The sequence below is a fragment of the Oncorhynchus gorbuscha genome, unplaced genomic scaffold (genome assembly GCF_021184085.1).
Source record: "Oncorhynchus gorbuscha isolate QuinsamMale2020 ecotype Even-year unplaced genomic scaffold, OgorEven_v1.0 Un_scaffold_3894, whole genome shotgun sequence".
Taxonomy (NCBI): Eukaryota; Metazoa; Chordata; class Actinopteri; order Salmoniformes; family Salmonidae; genus Oncorhynchus; species Oncorhynchus gorbuscha.
The window spans coordinates 23937-37236 of record NW_025748036.1 but is presented as its reverse complement, the minus strand read 5'-3'; the positions used below and the strand labels follow the sequence as shown (position 1 = coordinate 37236).

The 13300-nt window shown below is 47.7% G+C and overlaps 1 protein-coding gene across 1 annotated transcript; it reads left to right on the top strand.

Moving 5' to 3' along the window:
• Nucleotides 1-201: 201 nt before the first annotated feature.
• On the top strand, nt 202-10252 carry LOC124028238 (beta-1,3-N-acetylglucosaminyltransferase lunatic fringe-like; the record flags this gene model as incomplete). Its single annotated transcript, XM_046340351.1, has 5 exons — nt 202-355; nt 1208-1293; nt 3776-3941; nt 6304-6389; nt 8276-10252. Coding segments are annotated over 5 exons (559 nt in total), but the record flags the coding sequence as incomplete, so codon positions are not given.
• Between the last annotated feature and the right edge of the window lie 3048 nt (nt 10253-13300).

The window sequence follows — 13300 nt, the reverse complement described above, 5'->3', positions numbered from 1 at the left end:
AGAGGGTTCTGACCATGTAGATGATGATACTGATTGTGGTTCCCTCTTCTAGAGGGTTCTGACCATGTAGATAATGATACTGATTGTGGTTCCCCTTCTAGATGGTTCTGACCATGTAGATAATGATACTGATTGTGGTTACCTCTTCTAGAGGGTTCTGACCATGTAGATAATGATACTGATTGTGGTTCCCCCTTCTAGATGGTTCTGCCATGTGGATGATGATAACTACGTGAACATACGTCCCCTTGTGAAGCTCCTGTCTCACTACAGCCACACCCACGACGTCTACATTGGCCGGCCGAGCCTCGGCCGACCGCTAGAAGCCACCGAGAGGTTTGGCGACGCCCACACGGTAAGGGACCAGGAAGTAATGTGTTCACTAACCTAAAACATGTTTCTCTTCTCATTTTAACCATTATTTTGTTTTTGTGACTATATAATAACCCAGCAAGCACATTTTGGTTCCTTGGAAGTTGTGGGAACGTACATTTTGGTTTCCCATTAGTTCTGGGAATGAAGCCATACGTGGGGGCGGCAGGGTGGCCTAGTGGTTAGAGCGTTGGACTAGTAACCGGGTGGTTCTCAGAACGTTTTGTGCTAGTTGGGTGGTTCTCAGAACGTTTTGTGCTAGTTGGGTGGTTCTCAGAACGTTTTGTGCTAGTTGGGTGGTTCTCAGAACGTTTTGTGCTAGTTGGGTGGTTCTCAGAACGTTTTGTGCTAGTTGGTATGTTCTCAGAACGTTATGTGTTAGCTGGGTGGTTCTCAGAACGTTTTGTGCTAGTTGGGTGGTTCTCAGAACGTTTTGTGCTAGTTGGGTGGTTCTCAGAACGTTATGTGTTAGTTGGGTGGTTCTCAGAACGTTTTGTGCTAGTTGGGTGGTTCTCAAAATGTTATGTGTTCGCTAGGAGGTTCTCAAAATGTTATGTGTTCGCTAGGAGGTTCTCAGAACGTTATGTGTTCGCTAGGAGGTTCTCAGAACGTTATGTGTTAGCTAGGAGGTTCTCAAAATGCTATGTGATAGCTGGGTAGTTCTATATTCTATATAGATTTATATAATAATAATAATAATAATAATATTGAATATGAATGTATGTGTGGGTTTCCATTTATATTTGTATGTATCTGCCTATATAATGCCATACATTGTGTTTATTACATGTTAGTAATATTGTGTGTATTATGTATGCATGTTGTGTGCTTTCAGCGTCCAGTGCGTTTCTGGTTTGCCACAGGAGGAGCAGGGTTCTGTGTTAGTCGAGGTCTCGCCCTCAAGATGAGCCCCTGGGCCAGGTGAGACTGTGTGTGTGTGTGTGTGTGTGTGTGTGTGTGTGTGTGTGTGTGTGTGTGTGTGTGTGTGTGTGTGTGTGTGTGTGTGTGTGTGTGTGTGTGTGTGTGTGTGTGTGTGTGTGTGTGTGTGTGTGTGTGTGTGTGTGCGTGCGTGCGTGTATTTTGAGACACAGTGGGTTATTCTCCTGCTTTTCTGTGAGTTTGCGTACATAAGTGTGCTTATTTTGGAATTCAGTAGGCTGTTTCCACACATGACATAGTCTCAATTCAATTCAAGGGCTTTATTGTCATGGGAAACATGTGTTAACATTGCCAAAGCAAGTGAGGTAGACAACATACAAAGTGAATATATAAAGTGAAAAACAACAAAAATTTACAGTAAACATTACACATACAGAAGTTTAAAAACAGTAAAGACATTACAAATGTCATATTATATATATATATATACAATGTATAAATAGTTAAAGGACACAAGATAAAATGAATAAGCATAAATATTCTCCAATTACATTGAATGAGTTACAGGACAAAATAAAAACCCTTCAACCCAAAAAGGCCTGTGGTGTCGATGGTATCCTCAATGAAATGATCAAATATACAGACAACAAATTCCAATTGGCTATACTAAAACTCTTTAACATCATACTTCGCTCTGGCATCTTCCCCAATATTTGGAACCAAGGACTGATCACCCCAATCCACAAAAGTGGAGACAAATTTGACCCCAATAACTACCGTGGAATATGTGTCAACAGTAACCTTGGGAAAATCCTCTGCATTATTATTAACAGCAGACTCGTACATTTCCTCAATGAAAACAATGTACTGAGCAAATGTCAAATTGGCTTTTTACCAAATTACCGTACAACAGACCATGTATTCACCATGCACACCCTAATTGACAACCAAACAAACCAAAACAAAGGCAAAGTCTTCTCATGCTTTGTTGATTTCAAAAAAGCCTTCAACTCAATCTGGCATGAGGGTCTGCTATACAAACTGATGGAAAGTGGTGTTGGGGTAAAACATACGACATTATAAAATCCATGTACACAAACAACAAGTGTGCGGTTAAAATTGGCAAAAAAACACACACATTTCTTCACACAGGGTCGTGGGGTTAGACAGGGATGCAGCTTAAGCCCCACCCTCTTCAACATATATATCAACGAATTGGCGCGGGCACTAGAAAAGTCTGCAGCACCCGGCCTCCCCCTGCTAGAATCCGAAGTCAAATGTCTGCTGTTTGCTGATGATCTGGTACTTCTGTCACCAACCAAGGAGGGCCTACAGCAGCACCTAGATCTTATGCACAGATTCTGTCAGACCTGGGCCCTGACAGTAAATCTCAGTAAGACCAAAATAATGGTGTTCCAAAAAAGGTCCAGTCACCAGGACCACAAATACAAATTCCATCTAGACACTGTTGCCCTAGAGCACACAAAAAACTATACATACCTTGGCCTAAACATCAGCGCCACAGGTAACTTCCACAAAGCTGTGAACGATCTGAGAGACAAGGCAAGAAGGGCATTCTATGCCATCAAAAGAAACAAATTTCAACATACCAATTAGGATTTGGCTAAAAATACTTGAATCAGTCATAGAGCCCATTGCCCTTTATGGTTGTGAGGTCTGGGGTCCGCTCACCAACCAAGACTTCACAAAATGGGACAAACACCAAATTGAGACTCTGCACGCAGAATTCTGCAAAAATATCCTCCGTGTACAACGTAAAACACCAAATAATGCATGCAGAGCAGAATTAGGCTGATACCCACTAATTATCAAAATCCAGAAAAGAGACGTTAAATTCTACAACCACCTAAAAGGAAGCGATTCACAAACCTTCCATAACAAAGCCATCACCTACAGAGAGATGAACCTGGAGAAGAGTCCCTAAGCAAGCTGGTCCTGGGGCTCTGTTCACAAACACAAACACACCCTACAGAGCCCCAGGACAACAGCACAATTAGACCCAACCAAATCATGAGAAAACAAAAAGATAATTACTTAACACATTGGAAAGAATTAACAAAAAAACAGAGCAAACTAGAATGCTATTTGGCCCTACACAGAGAGTACACAGCGGCAGAATACCTGACCACTGTGACTGACCCAAAATTAAGGAAAGCTTTGACTATGTACAGACTCAGTGAGCATAGCCTTGCTATTGAGAAAGGCCGCCGTAGGCAGACATGGCTCTCAAGAGAAGACAGGCTATGTGCTCACTGCCCACAAAATGAGGTGGAAACTGAGCTGCACTTCCTAACCTCCTGCCCAATGTATGACCATATTAGAGAGACATATTTCCCCCAGATTACACAGATCTACTGGGTGAAATTCCACAGTGTGCCATCACAGCAGCAAGATTTGTGACCTGTTGCCACGAGAAAAGGGCAACCAGTGAAGAACAAACACCATTGTAAATACAGTCTCTCTCTCTCTCTCCTCTTTCCACTCTGTCTCTCCTGGTCCCCAGTGGAGGTAATTTCATGACAACAGCTGATCGTATTCATCTCCCTGACGACTGTACGGTTGGTTACATCATCGAGGCGTTGCTAGGGGTGGGTCTTATCCGCTCCCCACTGTTCCACTCTCACCTGGAGAACCTTCAGCTGGTGTCACCGACACAGATACACCACCAGGTACACACACACACATATAAACACACACACACACACACACACACACACACACACACACACACACACACACACACACACACACACACACACACACACACACACACACACACACACACACACACACACACACACACACACACACACACACACACACACATATACACACACACACACATACACATATAAACACACACACATACACACACACACGTACAGTGGGGCAAAAAAAATATTTAGTCAGCCACCAGTTGTGCAAGTTTTCCCACTTAAAAAGATGAGAGAGGCCTGTAAAATCCAGAAAATGACATTGTAGGATTTTTAATGAATTTATTTGCAAATTATGGTGGAAAATAAGTATTTGGTCACCTACAAACAAGCAAGGTTTCTGGCTCTCACAGACCTGTAACTTCTTCTTTAAGAGGCTCCTCTGTCCTCCACTCGTTACCTGTATTAATGGCACCTGTTTGACTTGTTATCAGTATAAAAGACACCTGTCCACAACCTCAAACCGTCACACTCCAGAAACAAAATTGTAGACCTGCACCAGGCTGGGAAGACTGAATCTGCAATAGGTAAGCAGCTTGGTTTGAAGAAATCAACTGTGGGAGCAAATATTAGGAAATGGAAGACATACAAGATCACTGATAATCTCCCTCAATCTGGGGCTCCATGCAAGATCTCACCCCGTGGAGTCAAAATGATCACAAGAACGGTGAGCAAAAATCCCAGAACCACACGGGGGGACCTAGTGAATGACCTGCAGAGAGCTGGGACCAAAGAAACAAAGCCTACCATCAGTAACACACTACGCCACCAGCGACTCAAATCCTGCAGTGCCAGACGTGTCCCCCTGCTTAAGCCAGTACATGTCCAGGCCCGTCTGAAGTTTGCTAGAGAGCATTTGGATGATCCAGAAGAAGATTGGGAGAATGTCATATGGTCAGATGAAAGCAAAATAGAACTTTTTGGTAAAAACTCAACTTGTCGTGTTTGGAGGATAAAGAATGCTGAGTTGCATCCAAAGAACACCATACCTACTGTGAAGCATGGGGGTGGAAACCTCATGCTTTGGGGCTGTTTTTCTGCAAAGGGACCAGGACGACTGATCCGTGTAAAGGAAAGAATGAATGGGGCCATGTAGCATGTGATTTTGAGTGAAAAGCCTCCTTCCATCAGCAAGGGCATTGAAGATGAAACGTGGCTGGGGTCTTTCAGCATGACAATGATCCCAAACACACCGCCCGGGCAACGAAGGAGTGGCTTCGTAAGAAGCATTTCAAGGTCCTGGAGTGGCCTAGCCAGTCTCCAGATCTCAACCTCATAGAAAATATTTGGAGGGAGTTGAAAGTCCGTGTTGCCCAGCAACAGCCCCAAAACATCACTGCTCTAGAGGAGATCTGCATGGAGGAATGGGCCAAAATACCAGCAACAGTGTGTGAAAACCTTGTGAAGACTTACAGAAAACGTTTGACCTCTGTCATTGCCAACAAAGGGTATATAACAAAGTATTGAGATAAACTTTTGTTATTGACCAAATACTTATTTTCCACCATCATTTGCAAATAAATTCATTAAAAATCCTACAATGTGATTTTCAGGATTTTTTTCTTCTCTTTTTGTCTGTCATAGTTGAAGTGTACCTATGATGAAAATTACCGGCCTCTCTCATCTTTTTAAGTGGGAGAACTTGCACAATTGGTGGCTGACTAAATACTTTTTTGCCTCACTGTATACACACACACACACACATATATACACACACACACACACGTATACACACACACACACACACACACACAGTAATACTACTATGGAGTATGGACCCTGTTAAGCTTCAATGGAACACAGTGATAAATACTAGCCAATGGAACACAGTGATAAATACTAGCCAATGGAACACAGTGATAAATACTAGCCAATGGAACACAGTGATAAATACTAGCCAATGGAACACAGTGATAAATACTAGCCAATGGAACACAGTGATAAATACTAGCCAATGGAACACAGTGATAAATACTAGCCAATGGAACACAGTGATAAATACTAGCCAATGGAACACAGTGATAAATACTAGCCAATGGAACACAGTGATAAATACTAGCCAATGGAACACAGTGATAAATACTAGCCAATGGAACACAGTGATAAATACTAGCCAATGGAGCACAGTGATAAATACTAGCCTACTGAATGGAATTTCTCATTTATTTAATGGTGTGTGTGTGTGTGTGTGTGTGTGTGTGTGTGTGTGTGTGTGTGTGTGTGTGTGTGTGTGTGTGTGTGTGTGTGTGTGTGTGTGTGTGTGTGTGTGTGTGTGTGTGTGTGTGTGTGTGTGTGTGTGTGTGTGTTGCCGTTTCAGGTGACTCTGAGTTATGGAACGTTTGACAGTAAGAGAAACATAATCAATATAAGAGGAGCGCTCTCATTGGACGAAGACCCTACCAGGTAATATAGGGTTTGTGTGTGTGTGTATTTTGAGAGCCTATATTGTCTATGTGAGTGTTTGTGAGCAAAACTCTCTATTATGTGTTTTCAAGTTGTTGTATTAAAAGTCACAGCAGGCAGTTTCCATGCAGTGTCAAATTAATTTCCCTTCTCTCTCTTTCCCCCCCTTCTCTCTCTCTCCCTCCCTCTCCTTCTCTCCTCCCACCTCTCCCTCCTTCTCTCTCTCCCCTCTCTCTTTCCCTCCTCTCTCTCTTCCCTCTCCCTCTTTCTCTCCCTCCCTCCCCATCCCTTCCCTCTCCCCTCCCCTCCCCTCTCCTCTCCCTCCCCCTCTCTGCCCCTCTCTCTCCTCTCTCCCTCCTCTCTCCCCCTCTCCCCACTCCCCCCTCTCCCTCTCCCTCCCCTCTCCCCCCTCTCCCTCCCTCTCTCCTCTCCCCCCTCTCCCCCCCTCCCCTCTCTCTCTCTCTCCCTCCTCTCTCCCCATCTCTTCCCTCCCCCTCTCTTCTCTCTCCCTCCCTCTCTCCCCTCTCTCTCCCCTCCCTCCTCTCTCCCTCCCTCCTCCTCCCCATCTCTTCCCTCTCCCCCTCTCTCTCTCCCCCCCCCTCTGCCCTCTCTCTCCCTCTCCCTCCTCTCCCCCCCCCCCTCTCTCCCCCTCTCTCCCTCTCCCCCTCTCCCCCCATCTCTTCCCTCTCCCCTCTCTCTCCCCCTCCCCCTCCTCCCCCTCTCCCCCTCTCCCTCCTCTCTCCCCATCTCTTCCCTCTCTCCCTCCTTCTCTCTCCCTCCCCCTCTCTGCCCCTCTCCCCTCTCCCCCCTCTCTCCCCTCTCTCTCTCCCCCATCTCCCCCGTCTCTCTCTCTCCCCCCCTCCCCCTCTCCCCCTCTCTCCTCTCCCCTCCCCCCTCCTCCCCCTCTCCCCCTCTCCCCCTCTCTCCCCCTCTCCTCTCTCTCTCCTCCCTCTCTCCCTCTCCCTCCTCTCTCCCTCTCCCTCTCTCCCCCTCTCTCCCCCCCTCCCCCCCTCTCTCTCTCCCTCTCCCTCCCCTCTCCCTCCTCTCTCCCCCTCCCCCTCCCCTCTCCCCCCTCCCCCTCTCTCTCCCTCTCTCTCTCCCCCTCTCCCTCCTCTCCCCTCCCCTCCCCCCTCTCCCTCTCCCCCTCTCCCCCTCCTCCCTCTCCCTCCTCTCTCCCCCTCCTCTCCCCCTCCCTCTCCTCCCTCTCTCCCTCTCCCTCCTCTCTCTGCCCCTCTCTCTCCCTCCTCTCTCCCCCTCCCCCTCTCCCCTCTCCCTCCCCCCCATCTCTCCCTCCTCCTCCCTCTCCCTCCCTCTCCCCCTCTCTCCCTCTCCCTCCTCTCTCCCCCTCCTCTCTCCCCCTCTCTCTCCCCTCCCCCCCTCCCCCCCCCTCCCCCTCTCTCCTCCCCTCCTCTCCCCTCCCTCCCCTCTCTCTCCCCTCTCCCCCATCCCCCCTCTCCCTCCTCTCTCCCCCTCCTCTCTCCCCCTCCCCCTCCTTCTCTCTCCCTCTCCCTCCTCTCTGCCCCCATCTCTCCCCCTCCTCTCTCTCTCTCCCCTCCCCCTCCCCCATCTCTCCCCTCTCCCTCCTCTCTCCCCTCTCTCCCCCTCTCCCCCCTCCCCCATCTCTCTCCCTCCTCTCTCCCCCCTCTCCCCCTCCCCCTCCCTCTCCCCTCTCCCTCTCCTCCTCCTCTCTCCCCCTCTCCCCCCCTCTCCCCCCCCCCCATCTCTCCCTCTCCCTCCTCTCCCCCTCTCTCCCCTCTCCCTCCCTCTCCCCCTCTCTCTCCCCCTCTCTCTCTCCCCTCTCCTCCCCCCTCCCCTCTCTCCTCCCCCCCTCTCTCCCCCTCCCCATCCCCCCTCTCCCCCCCCTCCCCCCCATCTCTCCCCCTCAGGTTCAGGTCTGTCCATTGTATCTTATACCCAGACACTCCGTGGTGTTCAGCCCTGACCTGGTACTGAGGTACTGACCCCACCAGTCCAGAGACACAGAAAGAGGGGAGAAGACGAGAGATGGAGCAAAGACATGGAAGGGGCGATGGGCAAAGGAGAGAAGTGGAGAAGAGAGACTAGAGATATTGATGAATGGACAGACAGAGGAGAGAACAGGAGAAACAGCCAATAGCCTCCCTCTGTATGGTTCCAGAATGATGATGTCATGATACGGTGCCTTCTGACCATAGAACGGCTTTCTCCAGCTCTCATGTCCTGCTTGGTGTCACAGGGATGGAGTTGGATCGTTTTGGGGTTCCTAGGGCCTCGGGGGGGGGGGGGGGTGGCACCTCATGGGACGACACTGGATCTCTCCGTCACCGGATCCTTACGCCCTCTAACCCTTGACCTCTAACCCCTAGTCCCTCCCAGAGAGGCCTGGTGGGGGGAAGAGACGAGCGCGACGTCGTTGTGAAGTTGCTGATTGCAGATGGCTCTGTGTGTTGCAGCTCTAACAGAGAGCCTCTGTTTTAAGGCTGTTGTGTCGCTCCGCTTTGTAGCCTGAGTTCCAGTCTGTTTTTGTGCTGTCATCAACTCCTTGCCACGAACTCAATGTCACGTTTGTCTCGTCCACGACAGCGATGTAGTTGGCATGGTAACACAAACAGATCTGGGACCAGGCTATCTATTTTGTGAGTAGAAGTTGTCATTTTTTCCCCCCCTTGGTTGCTAAGGAGAATGGTTCTACATCCTCTTTGGTGTTCCACGTTCCTCTTCCTGCATCTTGGTTGCTAAGGAGAATGGTTCTACATCCTCTTTGGTGTTCCACATTCCTCTTCCTGCATCTTGGAGGCTGAAGGATGTACAAACTGTGTACTGTTTTTTTTTTCCTTTTCAATATTCTTCCCAAAATTAAGGTTTATTGTGGATAAAAATAATAATAATAATGTCAACAGACTCCATATCTCTACCAGACCAGTGAAGTGGTGTGTTTTACTGCTCGTTGTTAAACAGTTGATTGTTTATAACTTTTCAGTATTATCTTGTTATTCCATCAGACAGCTGTCAATCAGACCACAGTAATAATGACTTGGAGTTGGATGGTGACCAAGCACTTTGCTGGGAGTTCTGAAGCACCAGGGACTGTGTACATAAAGCAGGTCTCAGAATCGGGCTGCTGGTCTAGGATCAGGTGCCCTCTCTTATTCATTATAATCTAAACGGCCAAACTGATCCTAAATCAGCACTCTTACTCTGACATTCTTTATGAATATGGTTCCAGAAATCCCATTGGGGGGGGAGGCTTTAAACCCAACATAACATCCTACTGTATTGAAGACAGACTATGCATTTTGTTACCATGACGATATATATATCTCATGTCCATTTGTAAACAGAGGAATGTAGAAGGAGTAGAACGGGCCTCCCTATTCATGTCAACGATGTCATAATGGGCAGACAGGCAGGCGTTCTAGGTCTATGTTTAGTAGTGGAATCATGAGGCGTGTTGGGAGGGATCAGAGAGGTGGAAACAGAAATAGAATGACTAGAACAGTCTCGGAACCTTTAACCCTGGTCATTTGACTGGTGGGTCCTCTCACATTGGCCGCCAGTCCACCCATCATGCCGTCATAATGGACCTGTTCTATGGGCCCGGTCCATGGATTGTGTTTGTATGAGCCGGAACACGTACATGTTCTCGTGTTCTTAATAAGTGTTCTGATGACCTCTCCTCTCTCTGTGAGGTAATTATTGACCCATAATGGGTTTCTGATTGGAGATTGTTAATGAGAAGTGCTTCTCCTGGACTGGGCCTCTATAGATAAACACCTGTTCTGTTTTGACCACTGAACATCATCTGCTTCAGTCATGTGTTTCTATATTATTCTTTTGATCAGGACGGTTTCTGATTGGGATTTTACTGTGTTGTTGTTGTCTTTGTTGTCTTTCTTTGTTGTTGTTGTCATTGTTGTTGTTGGATGTATTCTCCAGTATCTGGACTATAGAAAGACAGCAGTATCTCAAGGGATTTGAACGCTGAATATATTGCCTTTTGTCTCACCACAGTGGTTGCTATTCTCTGCTTTTTTAATAAAGCCTAATAATACCTTATTCAGCCTTATAGTGCCTTATTCAGCCTTATAGTGCCTTATTCAGCCTTACAATGCCTTATTCAGCCTTACAGTGCCTTATTCAGCCTTATAGTGTCTTATTCAGCCTTATAGTGTCTTATTCAGCCTTATAGTGTCTTATTCAGCCTTACAGTGTCTTATTCAGCCTTACAATGCCTTATTCAGCCTTACAATGCCTTATTCAGCCTTACAGTGCCTTATTCAGCCTTATAGTGTCTTATTCAGCCTTACAGTGTCTTATTCAGCCTTACAATGCCTTATTCAGCCTTACAATGCCTTATTCAGCCTTACAATGCCTTATTCAGCCTTACAATGCCTTATTCAGCCTTACAATAAAACTTATTCAGGCTCTGATCAGGCCCTACACCCAAATAAGGGCATTGCTTCATCCACCTCTGGCAATGCCTTATTCAGCCTTCAGCTCAGTCAAAACTGTTCTTATGGCTCAGCAAACTCCCTCACAAGGACAGCTTATCAATCACCACTTACAATGAAACCCCACCTTTTCAGGAACACCTAGGAAGGATAAAGTAATCCTTATCAGCCCCCCTTAAAATATTTAGATGCACTATTGTAAAGTTTGTTCCACTGGATGTCACAATGCCTTATTCAGCCTTACAATGCCTTAAATGTAATCCTATGTAATGCCTTATTCAGCCTTACAATGCCTTATTCAGCCTTACAATGCCTTATTCAGCCTTACAATGCCTTATTCAGCCTTACAATGCCTCATTCAGCTTAATATGCCTTATTCAGCCTTATAGCGCCTTATTCAGCCTAACAATGCCTTATTCAGCCTAACAATGCCTTATTCAGCCTATTAATGCCTTATTCAGCCTTATAGCACCTTATTCAGCCTTACAATGCCTTATTCAGCCTTATAGCACCTTATTCAGCCTTACAATGCCTTATTCAGCCTTATAGCACCATATTCAGCCTTACAATGCCTTATTCAGCCTATTAATGCCTTATTCAGCCTAATAGCACCTTATTCAGCCTTATAGCACCTTATTCAGCCTAATAATGCCTTATTCAGCCTTATAGCACCTTATTCAGCCTAATAATGCAAACAGATTCTCACACAGACCGAGACACAACCAGATTCTCTCCCTCCCCCCTCTCCCCTTCTCTCTCCCCCTCTCCATTAGTCCTCATCAGTAGGTTCCTCGGTAGAGACAGTCCTGTTATAGTGACTAAACCAGACAACTCCCCACACACAGTATTATCTGTGTAGTTAAATCAAGGCTACATTAAAACATGTATTAAAATCTGTGCAGACGCAACAGAGATTAGAGTCTTACATCAGCAGGTGTGACATGGATCTCCTCTCTCTGGCTCTGCTGCGGACTGGCTGTGTGTGTGTGTTGGGGGGGGTTGTCTAGGAATGTTTGACCCTTCACCTTTACCCTCTGACCCAGTTTATGAGTCACTGACTATGCACCCAGATAACACATGTCTGTTTCTCTTTCTGTGGCTCCCACCGACTGACCGACCCACCGCCCACAGACCCACCGCCCAACGACCCACAGACCCACCGACCACAGACCCACCGACCACCGCCCCACAGACCCACCGACCGACCACCGACCCACCAACCGACCCACCCACCGACCACTGACCACCGACCCACAGCCCACCGCCCCACAACCCACCGACCGCCCCACCGACCACCGCCCCACAGACCCACAGACCCACCGACCGACCACCGACCCACCAACCGACCCACCGACCACTGACCACTGACCACCGACCCACAGCCCACCGCCCAACCCACCACCGACCCACCGACCCACCGCCCCACCGCCTACCGACCCACCGACCCACCGACCGACCCACCGACCCACCGACCCCCACCGACCCACCGACCGACCGACCCACCGCCTACCGACCCACCGACCCACCGACCCACCGACCCAGTGTTGGTCCCATGTTTCATGAGCTGAAATAAAACATCCCAGAAACATGTTCCATAAGCACAAAGACATTCATTTCTCTCAAATTCTGTTTGTTTACATCCCTGTTAGCAAACATTTCTCCTTCGCCAAGATAATCCATCCACCTGACATATGGGACATATCAAGAAACTGATTCAAACAGCATGATGATGACATAGGTGCACCTTGTGCTGTGGACAATAAAAAGGCCAGGTTTGCAAATAATTTTTGCACAAACTGTCAGAAACCGCAGTTCGTGGTTGTAACTGAAATGCTCAACTTCGATGGCCACTGGCCACTGGCACGCTTCACGGATTCATCACGGTTTTAATTGTACTGGGCAGATGGCAGACCACATGTATGGCATCGTGTGGGCAAGCAAATTGCTGATGTCAACATTGTGAAGAGAGTGCCCCCATGGTGGCGGTGGGGTTATGGTATGGGCAGGCATAAGCTACAGACGACAAACACAATTGCATTTTATCGATGGCAACTTGAATGCACCGAGACATCGTGACGAGATCCTGAGGATCATTGTCGTGCCATTCATCCGCCGCCATCACCTCATGTTTCAGTGTGCTAATGCAAGGCCCCATGTCACAGGGATCTGTACGCAATTCCTGGAAACTGAAAATGTCCCAATTCGTCCATGCCCTGCATACTCACCAGACATGTCACCCGTTGAGCATGTTTGGGATGCTCTGGGTCGACATATATACGACAGAGTGTTCCAGTTCCCGCCGATATCCAGCAACTTCGCACAGCCATTGGAGACGAGTGGGACAACATTCTACAGGCCACAATCAACAGCCTGATCCACTTTAAGAGAAGGTGTGTTGTTCTGCATGAGGCAAATGGTGGTCAGACGCCCCTCCTTTCTTTTTAAGGTATCTGTGACCAACAGATGCATATCTGTATTCCC